The 23,769-nt window shown below is 46.8% G+C and overlaps 1 protein-coding gene across 1 annotated transcript; it reads right to left on the reverse strand.

Annotated features, from left to right (window-relative positions):
• Positions 1 to 1,425: 1,425 nt before the first annotated feature.
• On the reverse strand, positions 1,426 to 21,707 carry CPLX4 (complexin 4). The gene is made up of 3 exons (XM_037151975.2): positions 21,253 to 21,707; positions 15,864 to 15,951; positions 1,426 to 4,399 (listed from the first exon to the last, which is right to left on the reverse strand). The coding sequence occupies exons 1-3, from the start codon at positions 21,417 to 21,419 to the stop codon at positions 4,172 to 4,174; spliced, it is 483 nt and encodes a 160-aa protein (XP_037007870.1). The 5' UTR covers positions 21,420 to 21,707; the 3' UTR covers positions 1,426 to 4,171.
• Positions 21,708 to 23,769: the final 2,062 nt, after the last annotated feature.

Genomic DNA, 23,769 nt, shown 5'->3' on the forward strand with positions numbered 1-23,769 from the left:
AGCTGTTAATTAGCACAAGTGTACATTTTTTTCCCCCACATTCTTATCATCAGTTTTTGGGAGTTTTTCTACAATATTGTTTTCCAGATGTTTGAAAGATGTCAAACTGCTTTGCTCTCCTTCCCAAATTGTCCACAGAAATCATTTTGTTTTCCAAAGCCAGTTCCACCTACCCCAGTCTTGTTCCTCTCAGCATGATGGGAGTGTGGGTGGAGCCAAGAGCCCAGTGCCCTCAGACCCGCCCTCTGCTCTCTGAGTGGGATGCAAGGTCCTAAAGAACTCCATTCTTTATCCAAAGTGGCTCCTGCAACTCTACTGCGGCCTAATAGCTTTAGTCTACTTTTACAGTTGACAGCAATTTTATGGACATCTATTTGTCCATTTTTACTGTACTTTCTCCGTTGACCCCTTAATCCCTAAAAGTGCAGATCTTCTATGTCCTGACCAAACCAATTAGCCCCCTTTAAACACCAGATGCTTTCAGTAAGGTTTTCAGGATGCTCCCATGAAGGGTCTTCACTCTGGTGTCAGGAGCTTACCACATGCTGCAGGGTAAGTTAAGGGAGTGAGTTTTAAAGAAATACAGCTTGGAAATCTTTAAAGCTTTTCTGAAAGGACATAAGGAAACAAGCAAGCGTCCCTTGGTACATACCTGCTATCTTTCTGTAGCTCCAGGAATTAGACACCATCCAAAAAATGATGCAGTTAGTTCATAGATGAAGTTGTAACAATAAGTGTAGTTTTCTGAGGATAGCAGCTCTGTAGGCCTAACCTTGGATGCATGGGGATTTGCTGATTTATATTTCTACTTTTGGTAAGCTTTGGAATTTTTCCTGGATGAAAGGTTTTATCGAAAAGCAAAAAATGACAAGAGTTTTGAATCTGAATTTAATTTGTATGATACCCAATTTTATCACATTCTCCAAACATAATTTTTATAGCTCCCCAAACTACTCTTTTAAAAAAATGTACAATTTATTTATTGTGAAGGCTCACACACATAGAGAAAAGCAAGTAAAATGTAAATTATACCTCAGTGAGTTACAGAAGATCAGTTGCCTCTTGTACATACCCCAGCTGGGCAGCAAACCCACACGCAAGCATGTGCCCTGACTGGGACTTGAACTAACGACCTTTCAGTTTGGGGGATGATGCCCAACCAACGAAGCCACACCGGTCAGGGTGCCATTGTGATATCTTTTGGACTTAGTGCTACCGTGGAAGTTTATATTCAAATGTTTGCATATTTCTAATTTTATATATATTTAAATTTTATTTTTCAATGATAGCTTTATATTCAATATTATTTTCTATTTAAACTGTTATTTCTGATGTAGACAAAAACCTAAGGATGATCTGGCAATTCCACTTCTGAGTGAAGTTCCACCCAATTTCACTGAAAAAAATTGAAAGCAGGGACTAGAATAGACATTTTCAAAACTTTTGTATTTATTGATTTGGGAGAAAGGGAGAGAGAGAAGGAGAGGTATTTGTTCCATTTATTTCTGCATTTATTGGTTGATTTGTGTATGTGTCCTGACTGGGGATTGAACCCACAACCTCAGTGTATTCTGACAATGCTCTAACCAAATGAGCTACCTGGCTAGGGCCTAGAATAGATATTTGTATATTCATGTTCACAGTAGCATTATTCACAATACTCAACAAGTAGAAGCAACCCAAGAGTTTATGGATGGATGACTGGATAAATAAGTGCGGTATATACATCCGGTGAAATATTATTCAGCCTCAGAAAGGAAGGAAATGATGACTCAGTCTACAGCAGATACGAACCTTGAGGACATTATGCTAAGTGAAATAAGCTAGGCATAAAAGGACAAATTATGTAACATCACTTATAGGGGTTCCTACAGTAGTCAAATTCAGAGAGTAAACTTATAAAACTCAACACCAAAATAAGAAACAACCCAATTAAAAATGGGCAGGGAGGGTTGTCTACGGCCATTCCATTCTGAACGCGCCCTATCTCCTCTGATCTCAGAAAAAATAGGCAAAAGACCTGAACAGACACTTCCCCAAAGAGGACATACAGAGGGCCAATAGACACGTGAAAAGAGGCCCAATATCACTAACCATCGGAGAATGCAAATTCAAACCACAGTGAGATACCATCTCACACCGGTTAGAATGGCTGTCATCAATAAATCAACAAACAAAAAGTGCTGGCGAGGATGTGGAGAAAAGGGAACCCTTTTACACTGTTGGTGGGAACGCAGACTGGTGCAGCCACTGTGGAAAGCAGCATGGAGACACCTCAAAAAACTAGAAATGAAACTGCCTTTTGACCCAGTGATCCCACTTCTGGGAATGTATCTGAAGGGACCCAAAACACTAATTCAAAAGAACAAAATCACCCTTATGTTCATTGCAGCATTATTTACAATCACCAAGACATGAGAGCAGCTCAAGTGTCCATTGGTAGATGAGTGGATAAAACAACTGTGGGACATTTCACAATGTAATACTGATCTGCCATAAAAAAGAAGAAAATTTTACCCTTTGCCACAGCATGGATGGACCTGGAGAGTATTACGCTAAGTGAAATAAACCAGTCAGAGAAAGACAAATGCCATATGATTTCACTCATATGTGGAATCTAATGAACAAATTGAACTAACAAGCTAAACAGAGACAGACTCATTGATGGAGCCCAGATGACGGCTAGTGGGGAGTGGCTGGGGGTGGAGGGATGAGCGAAAAGGAAAAAGAACTCATGGCCATGGACAACAGTGTGGTAATTGCTGGGGGGAGAGAGGTATGAGGGCACTAAATGGTAATGGAAAAAATATGACAAAGATTAAATTTAAAAAGTTCAGAGTCTGAAAGTAGAATGGTGGTTGCCAGGCTGGGAAAAGAAGAAATGGAGAGTTAGTGTTTAATGAGTACAGAATTTCAGCTGGGGGAGAAGGAAAAGTCTGGAGATGGGTGGGTCTGGACCCCTAATCATTTGTTTTATGTGCATATTTTTGTATCATGAAACTCCCTATACAACATACTCAGGGGCTCTGGGTGTGGAGCAGGTCAGTCCCTAACTTTCTGGTTTTAGCTCCCTTTCCTCCAACAGCAGTTTTTGATAAAATCTGTCTTCGAGGATTATCTATTTTATGAACATGCATTGGCTTTGATTAAATGGCCCTCAGTGTTTCAGAGGTAAATGTTCTAAGTCTTTTGGACAATCCCCTTTGAAAGAGAGCAACTGCTAAGAAAAGGAAATCTGTGTACCCTGGGAGACTGTGGGACCAAATGACAGAATGACTTATTGGACACTAGTCTGAAGGGGCGGGATGGGAGAGGAAAATGAAGAAGGCGAGGTAGGGAGAGGGGGAAAGAAAAGAATGAGAGAGAGGGAGGGCAGAGAGAGAAAGAGAGACTGACGGAATTTCTCTAGGTTTCCAGCCCCCTGCTCCCACGGCTCTCACCAAGTTCAGACCAGAGGAGAGAACGCTCAATGGGGAAACGGCCATGACCTTCTAGGTTGCCCCTCTGCTTCTTGTTTCACCCCAAGTCCACTCTTCACACAGTCTCTACAAAGACTAAGGGCTACTGAAGTCTGTCCTCTGCCTTCATTGCTTATCTTTTAGCCCATCCCTACCACTGGCCCTTGGCTTCCAACTGTCCAAGGGCCACAATGGGTGCGAGGCATCAGCAATGTCAAGGAGCCTGGGAGTAAGACGTGGTGTGATCTTTGCTTGCTGATAAGTCTGCAGCCTGAGCTCCTGGTGGCAGTGGGACCTCCCACATCTTCCTCTGAAGGGACCTGGAGTCGTGCTAAAGGCTGGACAAGCTGAGGCCTTACCTTCTAAGGGAGGAAGTCAAAGAGGAAACCCCATTGGCTTTTGTTGCTTTCTGGCTGTGCTGAAGATCTTGACACAGATAAGTGTTCTGCATTGTTCACAGCTGAAATTCCATGCTTCACCACATTTACAACAAAAAAGAAAAGTATCATTTTCTGCTGCCAGGCGCTAGCTAAACTTTCTACCAGGAACAGTTAGAATATCACCTTGTTGTGTATGTGCTTGGAAAGAGTTTTGTCATCATGGTTTTTCTGACTCTCTTCACTATGTCCAAGTATATGCTGCTCAGAAACGTTCCATAGGAGAGGGTCCCCTCCGCCTGGCCCTGGCCTCCAAGTCGGCCCCCAGCCCACCGCTCACATCACGGAACATTTCTGCTCTGCCGTCTGCTTGATCTCCGTGAAGGTGGCCTGGGCCTTTTCTTTTATGGTGTCCAAGTCCATGTTCTGAAGATTCTGTAACTGCCCAAGGATAGAATCCTTGTCTTCTTCCTCTTCTTGATCTTCATCCACCATTTTCCGGAGATCTTCAGGCAAATCCACTTCATCTCCAGCCATCTGGATTTGGTTCTCGTCCATTTCACTCTACATGGAAAAACAAATGCAAAGTAGAGAGACCACTCCAAAGCAGACAGACAGACAGACAGACAGACAGGCAGACAGACATTCACAGCAGCACGAAAATCAAAGTCTGGTGAGGGATGAAGGGAATGGCATGCTTGGCTGGGCCCGGTGGCCATCATGGGGCCAGAGGTCCTGGTGGGGACAGCCCCTCTCTGGTGTACTTGGGTGGATCAGAACCTCAGGCACAGTGGTGTTCAGAGTGTGGTCCCTGGACCCCACAGCCTCAGCATCATCTAGGAACATGTTACACAGACAAACTATCACACCCCCACCTACTGAACCAGACACGCCAGGGTGGGGCCCTGCAATATGTATATTAAGAAGCCCTCTCTGTTATGCCGATGATGTGGAGTTTGGGGATCCCATACCAATCCCTCGAGGCAGCTCCGCAAGCTGTGCCTGCTCTCAACCCCAGGCCGTGCCCTGGCTGATCTTATTCTGGAGGGTGGGGTTTGGGTTCATGGTGGCCTGACAGTACTCTGCCATTTGAGTCACCTCTCTTGAGGGGCAACTTCTGCTCAACTGTTGCCCCTTCCATCCCTTCTGCTAGACCAGGGCCCCTCATGGGCGTGGAATCATGTTGTCCTCACCCTACGTCCTTGGCACCTGGAAGCCAGTCTGGCACGCAACCCTTGTTTATCCCGTGAATTGTCGATGGCATGGCTCCCACTCAGCGTGCCGACTGTCTAGCCACAGTTTACCTTACAATTTCATCTGTGGTTCTAGCCATGGCTGTTCCCAAATTTCCAAGAGCGTGCCACCTGGTATTAAAAATCTCTCTGGTTCGTAATGAGAAAGAAGAATCTAAGCAGAAAGTTTTTCTGAGAAAGGTAAGGGCCATTGACACTCCCAGATGGTTGCTACCAGATTATTCTTGGAGATTAGTTGTAACAGGAGGCAGACTGGGCTTCAGGGGCAGATGAGATTAGAGAGAGCGTCAGAGAAGCGAATGGCAGGAGCCATCTAGGTCTACTCGGCAGCCCACCTGGATATGTTGAGACCTGTCCGGAATTAGTAACCAGAGCACATGACAAATCACATAAAGATAAAACAAGCCTCTTAATCATACCACATTGATTTGATTTTAGAAAGACTTTTGACACCTGCTGAGACCCCAGGAGGAGTTGAAGTCAGCACCTACAGAGACACCCCTGGCCTGGGTGCTGAGTAGAGAGATTTAACCTTAACCGTGAGCCAGGGTGATGTGTAAACTTGACTCTCCAGCTGTACACTGGGTCTCTGAGGGCCTTTCCCAGACAAACCGTTCAAGCCTCCACACTTCTTTGGCAGATTCTTCAAGAAGCTGGAGGCCTTTCCACAGAGTTCCTTGTCCCTGTTTTTCTGGAGAGAGTACGATTGACAGCTGGAGAGCAGACTTCTGATGCAAAGGAGCCACGGCTCTGAGGCAGGGTCCTCACACTGGTCCTCCTAGAGGCCACTGACAAGGTCCACTCCCAGCGTCACCTCCTGAGGTCATTGCAGCCTCTCCCTGCACTTGGCCAGGCAGTGGCCCCTCAAAGCGCTTAGTGGATTAATTAGTTCCTCGTCAAACTGCTGTGGGGATTAATTAGTTAGCTAATCCCCAGGGCCCTCAGCCAGTCCTCCATGTCTATTTTTCATTGACCTGTCTATAGCTTGCCTTCCCTGCTGATCACCGCCCCACCCCCCACCCCCCAACCCCCAACCCCGGGCAGTTTGCAGGGAGGAGAAAAAACAGGACAGGACACCTGCCTTCTCTTGGGCACCTCAACTACCATGTGCTTGATTTGAAAAGGCATTCCTGGGAATTCTGACAGCCCCCCACTACCCCACCCCCACCCCACTTGGTGACAGGATGTCTGGGCTGTGCCAGGCCCTCAGAGGGGAGGGGTGGGGTTTGCACCAGGTGACTGTGAGTCCGCAGGGGTGGTCAGCCCCAGTGGGAGGCCTGGTTCTCTCCGAGCCTCACCTCTGGCCTAGGAGTGGCCCCATTTTTGCTGAGTAGGCTCAGTTTTCCTAGCAACCAGACCCTACCCATTTCCCATTTGCCACTAGGCCCTCAACTCTGGGAGAAAACAACCTAGAGGGCCAAGCTCCGTCCACCCCTTGTCAGGCCCACCCCATGTTTGCGGAACCCAGGGCGAGTGCTGATGGAGGTCCTGGCCCACCCCCTGGCGTTTTTCCCCCAATCTCTGGTCCTGTCTCTCCCTGGGAACCTTGCCCATGAGGTTCTCAGGGGCCCTGCCCTGCCCTTCAGCCGTAGCAATACTCAGACCAGCAACTCAGTGGACCCTCAGGATGACAGATGAGGTGCAGAGGCCTGGGCTGGCCCTGGAATGCATTTAGGCAGAGAATTTGGGGTCCCGGGCAGCCAGAGTGTGGCCTAAAAGAGGGGGGTGGGCTCTGGGTGGGCCTGTCCCTTTGGCTCTGCAGACTTCTGACCCCATCTGAAGGAGGGTGGCCCAAGGAGGGACAGAAGGGAGCCCTCTGTCCAAGGCGGGTGGCCCAAGTTGTCCAGTCTAAAGCAGTCGTGGGTGTGGTCAATGCTGTGGCCAGTCCTTCCAGAAGGACAAAGCTACTGACCGTCCGTCAGCAGCACAGGTGCTTCCAGTGCTGCTTCTGGCACTGGACTCAGTTTCCCTGGTCCGCAGCCTGGGCTGGGACACCTTATGACTAAGGGCAGGACCAGGCTGGTGAGTGGCTAGAGGACAAAGTGAAGTGCAGTGGAACCAAATCTGGATCCTGGTCTCATTAGCCCTGGGTCCTCTCCAAGTGAGCGACCTCAGACCTGAGACAGGCCAAGGGCCAGGGTCCCATCAGTACTGTGACAAGCTGCCATGGATGCAGACTTCTGTCCCACAGAGATGGCCTATGACAATGGAAGTCTGTGGGGTCTGCAGTCAGGAGACCTGGTTCAAGTCTCAGTTCTGTCCTTCGCCCACTGCCTGACCTTGGGCAAGTCACCTTGCACTTCTGGTGCCCAGTGGGAGGGCCCCTCAGAGGATGGCTGAGCAGCCTGAATGAGACATTGTGAAACAGATTTATAAACTTCTAAGTCTGGGACAAATGGTCCTCACGATTATTAATATTTTAGAGGAAAAAGGGCCACTTGGTGTCAAGGCCCCTGCCGAAAGGGTCCCTGGGATACAGCAGGCATGGAGAGAGAGACAGAGGTGGGGGAACATCAATCCTTAATAGAAAGAGCCAGGCAGGACGGAGCAGGCAATCAAGGCACAGGTGGCAAACACAAGGCCCTCGCGCCGAATCCGGCCCTCCACCTGGTTGTATCCAGCCCGGCACCTTGTTTCTACCTGGTGGCAGCACTGAGCTCTTTGCCCCTAGTTAAGGAGTAGTTACATTTATACAGTCCTAAAGTTACATTCAGCCCTTCGAAGGCAACCACTAGGCTGACGTGGCCCCCGGTGAAAATGAGTCTGATGCCCCTGGATTAGGAGTCTGAGCGGGGTTTACACAGACGACCTCGGGCAGCCTCGCCTCCTCCTGCCTGAGGAGCTGCCCTGCGGATGGGCCTTGTCCGCAGCCCGCACAAGCAGTGTCTGGTCCAGTCCCTCGGCAGGTCTTAGGTTGAGGAGACCAAGGATATTTTGGCACCATTCACACATCTAGGAAAGGCAGTGAGGCGTCATTACGCCCCACAAATTACAATTACAATCAAATGCAATTACAGCCCCAGCGAGTCCACTCCAGGGAGGGGAGGTTTGGTGCTGAGAACCATGGCAGAATGGATGGATGAGTGAATGAATGAATGAATGAATGAATGAAGTGAGCTGGCTTCACTCACAATTAGGGGGCTTGTAGGCTACACTGTATTCCTAGAGGTTCTGTTTCAGAACCTGTTCTCATTTCTAGAAATCTTACCAATTTGGTATATTGTTTAATACATTTAAGAACTAATTATTTTTATGCTGGCTGATCAGACTCAGTTTTAATCTCTTGGTCTTTAACCAGATTTATAATCTTAATCACCAGTGCTGAATGCCCCATTATTTAAATAGCCCTGTATCCTGCCTTTGTCACAGAACACTCTGTGACTGATTTCTGACTTTTCACTGAAGGGTAAGCATGGCCCTGCATCCAGACTTCTGACCCAGCCTTGGGTCTTGATAAACAGGCCTTCACCTTGTAGCAAAGTTGAGATACGATGACAAACTATCTTAGATGGTTGTACAGTCAGAAAGCTGAGTGCTCGCCAGAAGTGTTGTTAGAGCCTAGTCAGCCCAGCTTGGTGTTTAAGCAAATACCAGTGTGTTTGATACTAGGCAGATTTGATTTGTTTGGGGCTTGTTTACCTATTTTGGTCTACAGGATACCGAACAGCTAGATTAGTGGATTTCTTCCACTGTGGTAAGTAGATCTAACATTTGATAGTTTCAGATCTTGGGGAGGTGTCACGGACTTCCAGTCGCTTGTCTTCATCAGCTGCCCCTCACTGTCACGAGTGAGGGTGCTGCTCTGGCCTCTAATCATGGTGACAGCGATACCTCCTTCCTGTTCTGCCAGAGCTCGCAAGACCTTAGGTGAGTGGGAATATAGAATAAAGAATACGGCCAGTCAACAAACACCTATTCCTTAGAAAGTACAAGCCAGCAAAGTAGGGGGGATCTGGGCCAGACCAGAGGGCACAGGCCTGAGGTTGGGGGGTCAGGATCCAGCAGACACTCATCCTTATTTTGTCCAGTTGCCGTACAAGGTGAGAACCAGGTTTACGTTCTGTCTCCCAGAACAGTGGTTCTCGATGCTCTCCATGCCTCTGAATCCCTTGGGAAATGCACACAAACACTGACGGCCAGGCCCCAACCACAGAGATTTGGCTCCCGTGGCCTGCGATGGGGCCCAGACAATAGAGTTTTTAAAACTCTTCCTGTGTGATTGTGTAAGTGTTGTTGAAACCTGCATGCAGGGCTTTCGGCTGCCCCTTCTGCCACCTTGCACTGGTCCTTCCTCTTCAGCTACTTCAAGAGCCCTCAGCACATCCCCATCGGGACAGACGGCACAGATTTGGCTTCTCCAATCATAGGCATCCGTATTCAGGGTTGACTGAGAGTGTGCATGTGTCGGGCCCCGCATGGAGCCAGAGTGTCTAGAGCCAGCTGTGCCCATCTTGCACTTCTCCCTGCATGCAGGCATCCCAGGGGGACTCGCTCTTTGAGGTCACTTCTCCCAGCCTGTCACTTACAGGTAAGGAAACCCAGGTCTGGTGAAGATGCTGCATGAAGGTCATTCAGCTGGTTAGGGGACTGGGTCCATCAGGAAAACATAGCCAGTGGGGGCAGAGAGGGTTGGGGTCTTATCTTGCTCTGCTGTGCAACCTTGGGAAGCCACTGCTTCTCTCTCGGCTGGGGTTCTCATCTACGAAGGGGGTGTAATATCTACCCAGCTTCCAGGATGAGTGCGAGGACTCACTGAGAGAGCTGGTGTGGCCAAGAAACGTGTGTTACATTGCTGCTATGCTGGGCCTCTTTCTTCCCATCCTCATGCCCCAGTAGGATGTTCAGCCCTAAGGGTGTGAGAAGGAGCAAACTGAACTGGCGCCTGATGGGGGGAACAGAGGGCACCCGGCTGGGCTGCTGATGGCCTCGCCACTGGGCCACCAGAAACAGCTGCTCAGAAGCAGGGCGTTTGGTGTCCTGCTGACCAGCCAGCCGCCAGCCCCCAGCCCTCCTCACGAGAAGGAGAAGGGCAAGGAAAGGTTTGCAGGATCACATCTTTTTTTAAGAGGCAAATTTTAAAGTCAATTCTAATGGAGCTTTCAGCATGATACTTTGAAAGACAGTTCTACTGATAGACTGTCTTCTGGCTTCATCTTTATTCAAACTGAGTGATGCCCTTAATACAGCAGACAAACACCAGGTGTAACTAAATCATGTAGCTCAGCAGGGGGCATGACATTATTTTTCAATGACTAACCTAGATTGACAATTCCATTAATAGGATTAGGGGTCACTGTGGGCCTGTTTTGTCTTATTAATTTGGCTTGACTTACATATACATTCTGAACTGGCTAGGAGGAGGGGCCCCTTTGTTTTTAGATAGAATCTTGTGGCTTTATTTGTAACATACTACTTCCTTTATTTGAAGAAATGTGACATCTTAATTATAATGTCAAGGAGCCTTTGAATTTTATATAAAATTATAATTTTGTATTATAATATTATAATGTTGAATCCAGGCTTCTTCTTTTCACGAAAATTTATTTTTATATGACTCTTATGGCAGATAGAGTCTTTCCTCTGTTTTTTGGTCCTTTGTTCTTTGGGTGTGGTTTCTTTTTTTTTCCTTCTCCCCAATAGCATCAATTATTCAGCAAACCTTTTGCACACTTGCCTGTGTAACTTCTACATGCCAGGCACCTTACAAGGCACTGAGCACAAAGGTGAAAAACTGAGCCCCCTTTTTTGTTAAGGAGCTTACTGTCTAGTCGGTGACAACATTCAGGGTGATAATGACATAAGAGACATGTACTCTGAGCATGGAAGATGGTGGGGAGAGGGAGGTCATGGAAGGTTCTGGAAGAACTGGCACTAGATGGAAGTTTTACAGGAGGGAAAGGGGCCACAGGGGGTGGGGTACAGGAAACAAAGCTGGCAGAAGGTGCAGTCCAGGCAGGGGGTGGCGAGGGGCAGGGATGGAACCAAAGGAGCCACACAAAGGTGCAGCGGCCAAGGGGTTTGAGCTTCATCCCAAAAGGTCATGGTGGATCTTTTTTTTCTTTTAACAAGAGAGAAACAGAATCAGATTTGCATTTTGGAAACTTCGCTCTGCCGTTTTAAGGGGAACAAGACTCAAAGTCAAAAAGCTACTGCGTTGTAATAAAAGGGGTGAGAAATGATGAGGTCTGCATTTGGGGGTGGAAATTATTTAGGCAGTGAAATTGGGGCGACTTGGTGATTTGCTGGAGAAGGAGGGAAGAGCCAAGGGTGACTTCCTGTTCCAGGCTGGGGGAAGGGCTTTCCAGGGTGAAGGCACCAGGAAGGGCAGGTTGAAGGGATAAAGAAGGACTGTGTTCTGGATATGAGGTTGGAGGGGGCCCCCCCAGGAGAGCTGACGTTCAGGAAGAGGTGTGGCCTGGAGGTCCGCACATCAACACACAGGTAGTTGGTAGGTGAAAGCAACAGCAAGGTGCAGCCATCCGAGGGAGCACCCCGGAATATTCCCAAATTTGGGCGGAGACAGGGAGGGTAACCCATGAAGAAGACAGAGAAGAAACAGTTCAAGGAGCATGAGAACCAGAGGGTGGCGTCCAGAAGCTGAGGACAGTGAAGGCTTCAGGGAGGAACAATGACCAGTGCTTAAGGAATCAAAGAGAAACCAGAAACAATGGAGCGATTTGGCCGAGAGTCTGAAGGGGGGAAGTTTTGGTGGAGCAGCGGCAACCAGGCCGTTAGGGGCCACCCCTAGGAGGGCACGCTTACTTCAAAAGTGCTGCTTGCTTTTGTGGGGAGAGATTTAACTCCTTTGTAAAAGAGAGGCCAACAGAGAGAAAAACTTGAGAATACAGGATTAACGGAAGAGGACCCAAATCTAACACAAGCACCATGGCTTCCTGTAGCATCGGAGGTTCTTGAATTACTAGGGATCTGAAAACCAGAGGAAATCAACAGAGGGGACGTGCGTGAACACGATCGAGACCAATGTGCTTCGCTAGATGGGCTCGGATCACTGCCCTCTGACCACTGCGCTTACCTGGCTGCTTACATCATCACTGCAATTGAAAGTGGCCATCAGAAGACGTGAGTATGACAAGCCATATTGTTGCCGACAATGAACAAGCACCCTGGGGGGGGGGCTTTTACAGCGTGTGTGGGGGGCGAGGACCCACACTGCTCCTTCTTGCAGCCCAAGCTTCCTTTCCCCAGTCAGCAATGGGGCGACGGCACCTACTTCCATGGAAAATGCCAGCCAAATGATTTATTTGGAAAATACAGTTCTGATTCCCCAATGTGACATTGTTATCCTCATTAGACCTGACAGCTCCCGGGAAGACTTTTTCCTCCAATCAGCTCTCTGTTGGGCCTGGGTAAAGGGAAGGTCCTGGGACTGCCTCCTGCTAGCTATGCAACCCTGATATGACCCTGGAGAATTGTGGGTGAGGCGCCCAGGCCGTCCCTCGTTAGCTGGAGGACACCTTGCATGTGCCCAGCTCCCTGAGGACGGTTAATATCATTAGTGTGGGGGCTTGCCCAACAGGGACTTTGTAAGATGGCTCGGGGCTAAGAATTTTGCAAAGCTTGGGGGGTGGGGTGGAAAGGCTGTTATTATCGGGAGCCCAAGAAGACCCTGGCGAACCTTTCCTTCTGTCCAGAGCCATTATTTTGTTGTTGTTGTTGTTAGACATTGTGCTTGGTTCTCGTCTACCATCGTGGGTGGGGAGACACGGGTTAGGGGATGGGGGGTAACAGGGCATGAAAAAAGGCCCAGAGGGTAAGGAGGCTCTGGGCCTTTGCCACAGTGAGCTTTGTGACCCTGGGAAAGTTCCTTACTTTACAGGAGTTTAGTGATTGTGCATTGGGTGGACACCTATGTCGTGTGCTTTTCAGTAGGTAAAAAAGGTCAACAAAAAGAGAACCAACCCTGGTGGCTCAGAAGCCCACACCTGCGCTGGGAGGGGCTTAGTGGGATGGAGGGAGGGCTTCTGGTGTGTTCCCCAGGTAGCCCTGCCTGGCCCGAAGTTCATTGCTAATTGTTAACGACAATACCATTGTTCTACTGATGTCTTCTGATGACCATTTAAAAAAACAGCCATCATGCTCTTCATCACAGCCCCAGGGCATATTTTCCTTCTAACTGGATGTTTGTCCTTTTGATCCCCTGCGCCCATCCCGCCCACCCCTACCACCTGCCTGTGGCCCCCTCTTCTTCTATGAGTTCCACCCATGTTGTCACAGATGGCAGGACTTCCTCCTTTTCATGGCTGTATAATATTCCTTTGTGTATGTGCCCTGACGGCCATTTTTAGTTGCAGAAACCAGATAAGTAATCATTTAAGTCCAGTAATCAAGATGCCAGCCCTCGAGGGAGATGCCTGTAGTGGCTTGGGCATTTGTTGTCCCATCTCCAACCCAGCAGGTGGCCCAGGCCTTTGTCCCTCTCCTGCTGCTCCAAGACTGTAACACTGGCCGGTCAGCCCCTCCTTCCCTTCCGTCCAGTACACTGGGCACATTGCCGTGATCTAAAGCTTTCCCAGCCACCTTGGTGCCACAGGCACTGCCTGGTGTGCCAGGGCCTCCTTGCCCCTTATGGGAGCATCTAAGAAATGAAAACCTACCACGTCCATTCCCATCATGGTTTTCGGATGTCACTCTAAAGGTTTTTTCTGCAAAATCAAAGGAAGTCTTAACACTTACACACAGTTCTGTAATCACAGTGGCGTGAGCCTGTCCAGATGCAGGGACCTAGCACAGTGTGAGAACAGAGCTCGGCCAGGACTCTCGCCACAGCCGTCATTTTCCGGAAGTCCTCCTTTCTCAGGGCTGCCTATCTCAGTTCCATAAATCCCATCAATCCTTCCCAAACCCCTTGCTGTCCCTGTTACTGTGGAGACAGCAAAAACCTCTGTCCTGGCAGACCATGCCTGGGAGGGCCTGGTTGCTCCCAAGCCCCCCCCTCCCAGCCTGCCCCCACCCAGGTCTCTCACTGGGCTGCCACCTGCTGCTTTGTGACAGCTGCTTCTAGGAGGGCCCACCAGGCTCCTGGAGCTCCTAGGAGGGCCCCCCTTTTAGAGCAGGCTGCTTTAGACTAAAACACTCAATGAAGAGTGGACTCCCACCATCTCTGCTACAACTGACCGTCCTTGTGGAAGGACTGAGAACAGTCACAGTGAGGGCGCATTTCCTCCCGGGTGTGTGCGCCTGCTGCGACTGGGGACACCAGGGGGCGCGAGGGGCCCGGATCAGGTTCCTGCCGGCTGCCGGCTGCCGCAGCTGGGCGCTCCTCCCGCAGCCAGGGTCTGGCTTGGACAGGAGAGGCCGCATTGCGCAGAGAGGAAACCTGTCATCGAGCCATGATTGCGGGGTTGGGAAATGCGGCTGTTCCCCAGCGCACCTTTCTAGCCTTGGAGGCTGTTGAAGGCCAGCTGTACCCAGAGCCTCTGGGGGCACATGGGAGGGGAACATGTAACCTAGGACAGCCACTGGGCAGAGGAAGTGCCCGAGGTGGGGGCTGGACATCAAGCGCCAGGTGCTGCTGGTCCTTTCAGCCATGACGGGGGAGATGTTGGCAGGTGATGGGCAGCCCTACCCCATCGCTCCCCCGAGGAGGGAAGCAATCATTCCTTGGACAGAGAGGCAGAACAGTATGGCCGTGAAGATGCTGGGCTCTGCCCTCCAGCTGGGTGGCCCGTGGCAGGAGGGCCCTTTCTCTGGGCCTCCGTTTGCCCTGCTGTGAGAACCTGCCTCACAGGGCTGTTGAGAGGATTGAAGGAAGCGGTAGGTGCAGAGCACTGGGACCAGCACCCGGCACTTAGAGCTCCGTGAATGGCAGTGGAGATGAATATCCCAAGCATGAATTTACATACAGCAGTCCTATAGCCTGTAGATAAATTTACATTAAAGTGTCATCTACAGGTATGAACTTCACCTTGTTGAGAGGAAATGGAAGTTCATAGAGGCTGATTGACTGGGATCCAGTCTTTGTGGCTCCCTAGTTCATTGCTCTTTACACCAAAATGCCTCCATTAAGATTAGGACATAAATGCATGTCTTGTTTGTGTATTCATATATATGTGTGGATAGATATATAATGCATATACACAGCAGCTCCCCTTTATCCAGTTTCATTTCTGTGGTTTCGTTGCACACAGTCGACCACACTCCAGAAACACTGAATGAAAAATTCCAGACATAAACAATTCATGCATATTAACGTGTGTGTTCTTCTGAGTGGCGTGATGAACTCACGCGCTAGTCCTGCCTTGGATGTGAATCACCCTTTGTCCAGTGCCCCCACCCTGTATACACTTCCTGCCCCTCGGCCACTTAGTGGTCATCTGGGCTATCGGAGGGACTGTTCCTGTATCCCAGGGCTTGTGTGCAAGTCAGCCTTGTTTTACTTACTAAGGCCACAGTCATGGGGCCTTGGTTACAATGTACTGTTGGAAGTGGTCTGTTTTATTATTAGTTATTATTGTTAGTCACTTACTGTGTCTGATTTATAAGTTAAACTTTATCATAAGCCTGTGAGTATGAGAAAAAACATAGTGTATACAGTACAGGCTTCTGTAATATCCAGAGTTTCAGGCATCCACTGGGGTCTTGGAACGTATCACCTGCAGTTAGGGGAGGACTACTGTGTGTGTGTGTGTCTGTGTGTTTGTATAAGCATGAATATATATATACACACGTATTCATGAGCATGACCCTCTGCTTCCTTGGCTGATAACCAGACATTCTCCTTTTTTTTTTTTTTATCAGGTAAGAAATGGTCTCACCTTTGGAAGTCTGTACTTTTCTCTGAGATGAACTCTGAGGCAGGCCCTCTCTGCCTTTTTGTGTGTAAACGCGGCATCTCTTTCCATTCTAAAAGGAAAAGAGTAGAAGAAAAGATCAAAGGATGCAGAGAGCTCAGGCCCGGCCAGCCCCTGCTCAGAGGAGCCCACTCTGAGTGCCACCGCCCACAGACTGGGGTGGGGGTGGGGGCGGGAGCTACATTTCTAAGAAGCTCCTGAGCGATTCTTTGGCCAGCTAAAACACAGCAGGAAGGGGGGTGCTTTGGAGGCACGTGGTATTTGGGAATGTAATAGAAGGCCATTTCCCTTCCTGGTCACTCCCTTCTAGGGGGTTCCCTTCCCTACTTGGAAGGAGGCAACCCAAACAGAGGGGAAGACAGTGAATGCTCTGGGAACTCCCAAACTCGACTCACAATCATGTTGGTTTGAAACAAACTACCTGGCTTTCATAAGAGGTCACCTTTGGGACATCAGCAAAGTTCACAATACAGCCCTTTCCCCCATCCTCCTCCAGAAGGGCATTACTGGGGACCGAATTTACACACACGCCCCTGCTTTCTGGCTGGACTGGATCAGACCAAGCCTGGTAAATGAAGCTTCTGCTCTGGGAACTGAGGATTGGGACTGAGGAAGACAGACTCGCAGGGTGGCTGGGGCTATGACAGGTGGACACGGAGGCCATCGGCTGCCAGGGGTCACGTGGTCTGGGTGACTGATGGAGGATAGACCTCACGGCTAAGAAGGAAGAGCAACCCTGCCACGTGGAGACAGAAGCAACAGCCAGAGATGGGAAGAGGGCTTGTGGCTTCACAGCAGCTCCCTGGTTCCTGGTTCAGGCCCCAGTGGGGCCTGATTGGATTTCTTCCTGCTCATGGGTTTGGTGAAGCATGTTTGCATGAAGCATTATTTGCATGAGGATAAACTCTTGGTTTCATTTTCAGGTGGCTACACTGGTTGCTATTCTTGACTGCAAGTTTTGAAATCATCTTAATCACGACAAGAGAGGCTGACGAAAGGCAGGGCTGCAGCAGAAGCACTTGGAGCTGCTCGTGCTGGCCCTGGGCTTGGGCACTCCCTGGACTCCCTGCCCTCCACAGAACTCCTGGCCTGGCCCCCGCAGGAGGGAACGCTAGGTTCATCCTGCTAGTTTGGAGAGGGAAGCAGAGCAAGTGACTACCCACGACGTCAGTGACCTGGGGCACAGGCAGAAGCAGGTGTTTTTTCCCTCCCAATATTTTATTATGAAAAATGTCAAATGTACAGTGAAACTTGTATACTCACCCTCTAGATTCTACCATGAGCATCTCACTAGACACGTTTTATCATGTATTTATCTTCCTCTAACCATGCATTTATACATCTTATTTGTTGATGCATTTCAAAGTTATAAATATCAGTACTCTTTCCCCCAAACGCTGTAACATGCATATCATCAATTACAGTTATGTGTTTATTTATAGTTTTATCATCTATCAACTATTTATATCTATCTATCTATCTATCTATCTATCTATCTATCTATCTATCTATCTATCTATCTTGTCCTATTGATTCTGTTTCTGCTTGTAACTCAAACCCCCGTTAAGATATAAACAACGTTACTGTCAGCTGAGCACATTCCCTCGTCCCTATTCCCAAACAGCACCTACTCCTCAGCCCTAGAAGTAACTACTATCTTTCTGCCACTGCAGATTGGTGTCGTCTGTTGTAGAACTTGACCCAGATGTAACCACACACTGTGGATGCATCCTTTTGTATAAGGCTTCTTTCACTCAGTGTAAGAAACTTCTGACATTCATCCAGGTTCTTTATTTATCCGTCGTCAGTTCCTTTTTATTACTGAGTATATTCTACCGTAGGAAGACCTCACGTCTGCTCATTCATTCTGCTGTCAATGGGCAGCCAGGCCACTTCCTGTTTTGGGCTCCTACAAATGAAGCTGCTGGGAACATTTCTGTCCAGTCTTTCTGTGAATGTGTATGTTCCCTTATCTGAGGTGACACCTCGGCGTGGAATTACTGAGTGGTAGTGACTGGGCTGGCGAAGTGTAGTTTTATTAGAAACTGTCAGACCTTTGCCCAGTGGTCACACTGCCTTACATTTCAGTAACCAGAAGAAGTCTAGTTATTTCCATCCAGCCATTCCGGGGTGTGTGCAATAGTACCTTCATGTGATTTTAATTTTCATTTCTAAGATATCAGGCTTTTTTTTTCATGTACTAATTGGCCATTTGTATATCTTTGTGACGTATTTGTTCAACTCTTTTCCTCATTTGACTTTGCTTTTATCATTGAGTATAGAAATTCTTTATATATTCTTGATACCAGTCCTTCATCGGGTATGTTATGCAAATATTTTCTCTGTTTGTGTCTTGCCTATTTATGTTCTTAAGAGTGTCTTCTGACGCACAAGTTTTTAATCTTGATAACATCTAATTTGTCATTTAACAATTTCTAGGATGGGGGAGAGTGGTGGGAGGGAAATTTGAGACAACTGTACTTGAACAACACTTAAAAATAAAAAAAAATAAAAAAAGGTTTTTCACAGTTATTGCTTTTAGAGGCACATTTAAGAAATCTTTGCCACCTTCCAAGTTGCAAAGATATCCTATGCTGTTTTAAAGTGCTTCATGATTTTAGCTTTTATGTTGTGGCCTGTGATGCGTGCCAGAGTTCATGTTACAAATGGTACTGCAGCAAATGCTGAATTGTAGCTGAGGTAAAGGGTGTTTTGGTGTAACTGAGAGGCATGATGGGCTAAACAGATTGTGGTTTTACTGACACCTTTCCAAATATTCTGTCTAGGTGTAGACCTCTTTCAGTATTCATGTTACCAGTAGTGAAAAAAATTGGAACACAGAAGTAAATAAAAATGAATGTGCAGTAGAGTGCATTGTTAAGTAGATTTGGTTTACTAATTGTAAACCAAATCTGATTCCAATTAGTGGAATCAATCCTGCCACTTTAAAAATATTTTATTTATTTATTTTTTAGAGAGAGAGGAAGTGAGGGAGGAAGAGAGGAAGAGAAACATCAATGTGTGGTTGCTTCTTGTACACCCCCCAACCAGGGGCCTGGCCTGAAACCTAGGCATGAGCCCTGACTGGGAGTTGAATTGATGACCCTTTGGTTCAAAGGCCGCTCAATCCATTGAGCCACACCATCCAGGGCAATCCTGCCACTTTTTAAAAGAGATGAGGACAGGTGTAGAAGGCTTCTGTTTGCTAGTATTCATGTTAATGCTTATATATACCCTGATTCTGTAGCTCTCTCTACATGTAAATTGTGAACCATATTGATGCCTGCTTCTTTGTATTGTACTCTTGGTGATGAAGCTCTTGAAAAATTGAGCAATGGATGAGGAATCATGCCTCTTGCCATGGGGAAGCAGGCTGGCCCACTGTCTTGCTATTATTTCTTATATTAGGTAACTACATACATTTATCACACACACACACACACACACACACACACACACACACACAAAGATGAATAGTTGGCAAACAATCCCATCCACTGATTGACCATACCATTCAGGTGTTTTGGTCTTTGATCTGTCCAGAAATAAAATTAAGGAAAACCAGGACATTGGTTAATCAGAGAGATGTCCTATCTGCCAACAGATTTATTGTTCAGGCGTATTAAATATTTTACAGGATCAGGCGTATGGTCTAAAAATCTGAGCATTTTCTTTTTATAAGCCCACTTGAGCTGAGCACATTTGGTGCCATTGTTCTACTTCTGTTTCTTCATTATACTTGGTTTTTAACCCGCCACAGGCAACACTAGCCAATATTCAAGGAACGCTGCATTCTCGGCCCCCCATGGCCCCCTGTGAGTCCCCTCCTCCCCCCCAAGTATTATCTTACCACTGACATCATTTTCGTGGTTGTATCTACTTTTTTAAACTGGCCCCCCTTTACTGCAGAGCCAAGCATAATACCATTCTAGGTAGTTTCTAAGCCATGCTTTCTCTCAGAAAAAATACAATAGACAAGATTTCCATTAAAGGCAGGCCTTTGTACTCTCTTAATTTCCTCTAGGTCATTAACCTTTTCACTTATAATCATCTTAGCAACTGGACTCAGGCAGCTATTCTGTACTTGATCGTCAGCAAATAGCCATGGTGGCAGAGTTATTTTTCTTTTGTAACGTATAATGAACATTTAACCTCAAGATGGATGTCTCAATTCTTAGTTGATTACTGAAAGACTCTTAAATTAATTCTACCTTGAACTTTAAAAATACACATAGATTGCACTTAAAGATCAGTCTTTAGCAGTGAAAAATTGTTATTCATATTTATACTCCATAATACCCACCTAAAATATTACTAATATTTTATTTTTATTATATTTTCTATAGCCAGGAGGATATTCTTATTTTTTGGAGGTATATGGCTGAAGTATTTAGGGGTGAAGTGTAGGAGGTTCATAACTTACTTTAAAAATGTTCTATCTATCTATCTATCTATCTATCTATCTATCATCTATCCAACTACTCTACCTATAAGCAAATACATCAAAATATTAGAAAGCAGTCAGTTTCATCTGATCGTGGGCCTTATTAATCTGAATTGTCTGCCTATATATATGGGTATTCACTATGTTCTATTTTTCTGTAGCTTTAAAATTTTCATAATATACAGTCACAAATTTATTCCTAGTCTTTGAGAAGCCAGCTCACATTGTGCTTGCTAGGCTTTTTTTCCCACATGTGAGATCAAGAAGTCGGCATCAGATGTTCTTTCAGACCCTCTTCTTCCAGGTGCCAACCCTGAGTCCTCACAGTGTGAAAGCTTTCTCCTTGCCAGGAGGGAGAATTTTATTTTATTTATTTATTTTTTGAAAAGGTTCTATTTTATTTATTTTTAGACAGAGGGGAAGGGAGGGAGCAAGAGAGGGAGAGAAACATCAATGTGTGGTTGTCTCTCATGCACCCCAAACTGGGCACCTGTCCTGCAACCCAGGCATGTGCCCTGCCAGATAATCAAACCAGCGATCTTTTGATTCTGTGACCAGTACTCAATCCACTGAGTCACCCCATTTAGGGCAAGGAGGGAGAATTTTAAAAAAACTGTACAGATAGGCTCACGATTTTCATCTGACTAGTTAAACCGAGGTCAATTAAAATGTGCCCAGATCAGAAAGTGTTAAACTCACTTGTCTTCATTTCTGGTCTTACAGGTGGAACATAGGCATGGCTGACTCTACAGCACCGTCCACTTTGGCAGAGCGCTCTGCTCGGGTGAGAGGCAAACAGCACGAGGAAAGGCAGGGAAGAGCAAAGAGAAAGAAACCGGGCAGCCGAGGTAGGTAAGGCCTGCGCAGACCTCTTTGCTTTGCAAGGGCCGGGAAGCTGCGTGTACTCACTTCTCCTCGATCATTTGCTTCTGGTATTCCTCGTATTCCTCCCTGGTCATGCCTTGGGCTGCGGCAGGATCCGAGGCCCCTCCTTCTTCTTTTTTCTCTTCGGACCCACCACCAAATCCTAAATTCTTTACCTGGTTACTTATCATAGTTTTCATAAAGAAAGCCATTGTTTCTGCCCCAGAAAAAAAGAAAACCCAAACTCAGACAAAATCTGAAGAAAAAGAAGAAGAAAAAAAAAAGACAGAAACCTCCAAATATCCTCAATGGCAGCCACACATTTAGGAGCAAAGGACGTTGCCCGGCCTCATCCCTTCCAGGACGTGCCGATGGAGGGGGCCGTGTGCGGGCTGTAAGCTGGATTAAAGAGGCGAGCTCCCTCGTGGGCAAGGCAGATGGTTCAGATTACCGAGCCATACAGTCAGAACGGACCGACCACTTTCTGATTAATACAGCGAGCTAATTTCAGAGGGGGAAAAAAATCCTTCCCATTCTCCACCCCTCCCTCCCCACCCATTTCTAAAATTTAAATTACAAGCACAGCAGGGCTTCTGCTTCAATTAAATTCAGCACAGCTGACATTATACGGCTGTAGCGGAATTTCTGAATTCCGGCCCTTGAGCATAATATCCCGTTGAAAACTGAGTCCATTGAGGCTCAAAATCCAAAATGCTTCATTAAGCAAAAATAATCCTTTGATCCATCATTTTCTCTCACTGGACTTGTAAGTCCGGTCCGAGGCTTTGCCGTTGGCTCGCTTGGATTCCGTCCCGCGTCAGTGGTTAGTTCCCGTGTCTTTTATATAAATGCCCAAGGGCGGCAAGTCCAAAGGCAGTGCCAGAGGGTCCATAGTTTCCATGTGGGAGGTGGTGTCAGCCTTCTGCACTGAAAACTGTTACGCTTCTCCGTGGAAGCGATGCTCTGGACACTTTCAGTGCTCGATGCACAGGACAAGGACGTATGTGAGTCACATCATGGATGTGTTAACAGGCCACCTGTTTTTCTTACAGATAGCCCACTTCCTGGGTGCTCTCTCTAAGGTCGGTGGTGTATGGTGTATATGGAGAAGGCCTTTGGCAATATTCTGTCACTCACCAGATTCTCAGTGGTCGTGGTGCTCCTCAGGTCAAGGGAGGAGTTGAGTGTGGCTAAGACTTTAATCTACATAGTATCTTTCTAATTAAAGCTCTCCAGGCCCGGGCTGGGAGGATGGGGGCAGATGGGGGCTATTTGTCACTGCTTATTATTTTATCCATAGAAGCGAGCCCTCCCAGGACATAGATGACTCTCCTTCAGATTGCACAGAACTACATAATCTGGATTTTTGCCTAAAATGTTTGTTTATATATTTAAAGAGCTGCTTTTTTGCTACCATTTGCTACCCTACTTTAAAATGTTGCCTTTTTACTCAGAATATTTTATTTCAACCTATAGGTCTGCCTGTAGGTTATACTCTTTATTATCAATATTTTTTATTTTATTTTTTTGATTACCATATTTTCAGACCATACAATACACCTAGGTTTTAGAGGAGGAAAATAGGGGAAACGTTTTTGAAGCAAAAAATGTGGTAAAATATTTAATAACAAATAACATAATATTTCACCAATGTAAATGTAAACAGAACTCAACAGCACCATTAACAACCATTATTCCTCCCAAATTTGTGGGGGGAGTGTGTCTTTTAGTCTGAAAAATATGGTATGTGATTAGTTGTCCCAAGTTTTCCTCTTTGCCCCCCTCCACCCTCTCGGGCGTTCCCCACACCACTGTTCACGCCCATGGGCCCTTTGTAGAAGTTCTTTGGCTGGTCTGTTTCCTATACTGTACTTTACATGCCCGCGGCTGTTCTGTAACTACCCATTTGTACTTAATCCCCTCATCTCTTCACTTGTTCTCCCACATCCCCTCCCATCTTGCAACCATCAAAACTCTCTCCATATCCGTGATTCTGTCTCTTTTCTTGTTTGCTTAGTTTGCTTTCTAGGTTGAATTATTAACAGATATGTACTTATGGCCATTTTGTCATTCATAGTTTTGATCTTCTTTTTCTTAAATAAGTTCCTTTAACATTTCACATAATGGTTTGGTGACGATGAACTCCTTTAGTTTAGTTTTTTTCTTGTCTGGGAGGCTCTTTATCTGCCCTTCGATTCTAAATGACAGCTTTGCTCAGTAGAGCAGTCGCGGCTGTAGGTCCTTGTTTTTCATGACTGAATATTTCTTGCCAGTCCCTTCTGGCCTGCAAAGTTTCTTTTGGGAAATGAGCAGACAGTCTTATGGGAATTACCCTGTAGGCAACTGCTTTTCTCTCACTGCTTTTAAGATTTTCTCTTTCTCTTTAACCTTTAGCATTTTAATTATGATATATCTTGGAGTGGGCCTCTTTGTATCCATCTTGTTTGGGACTCGCTGTGCTCCCTGGACTTGCATGTCCATTTCTTTCACCAAATTAAAGTTTCCTTTATTATTTTTTTCAAATAGATTTCTAATTTCTTGCTCTTTCTCTTTTCCTTCTGG

Source organism: Artibeus jamaicensis, unplaced genomic scaffold (genome assembly GCF_021234435.1).
Source record: "Artibeus jamaicensis isolate MK-2021 breed Jamaican fruit bat unplaced genomic scaffold, CSHL_Jam_final contig_354, whole genome shotgun sequence".
Taxonomy (NCBI): domain Eukaryota; kingdom Metazoa; phylum Chordata; class Mammalia; order Chiroptera; family Phyllostomidae; genus Artibeus; species Artibeus jamaicensis.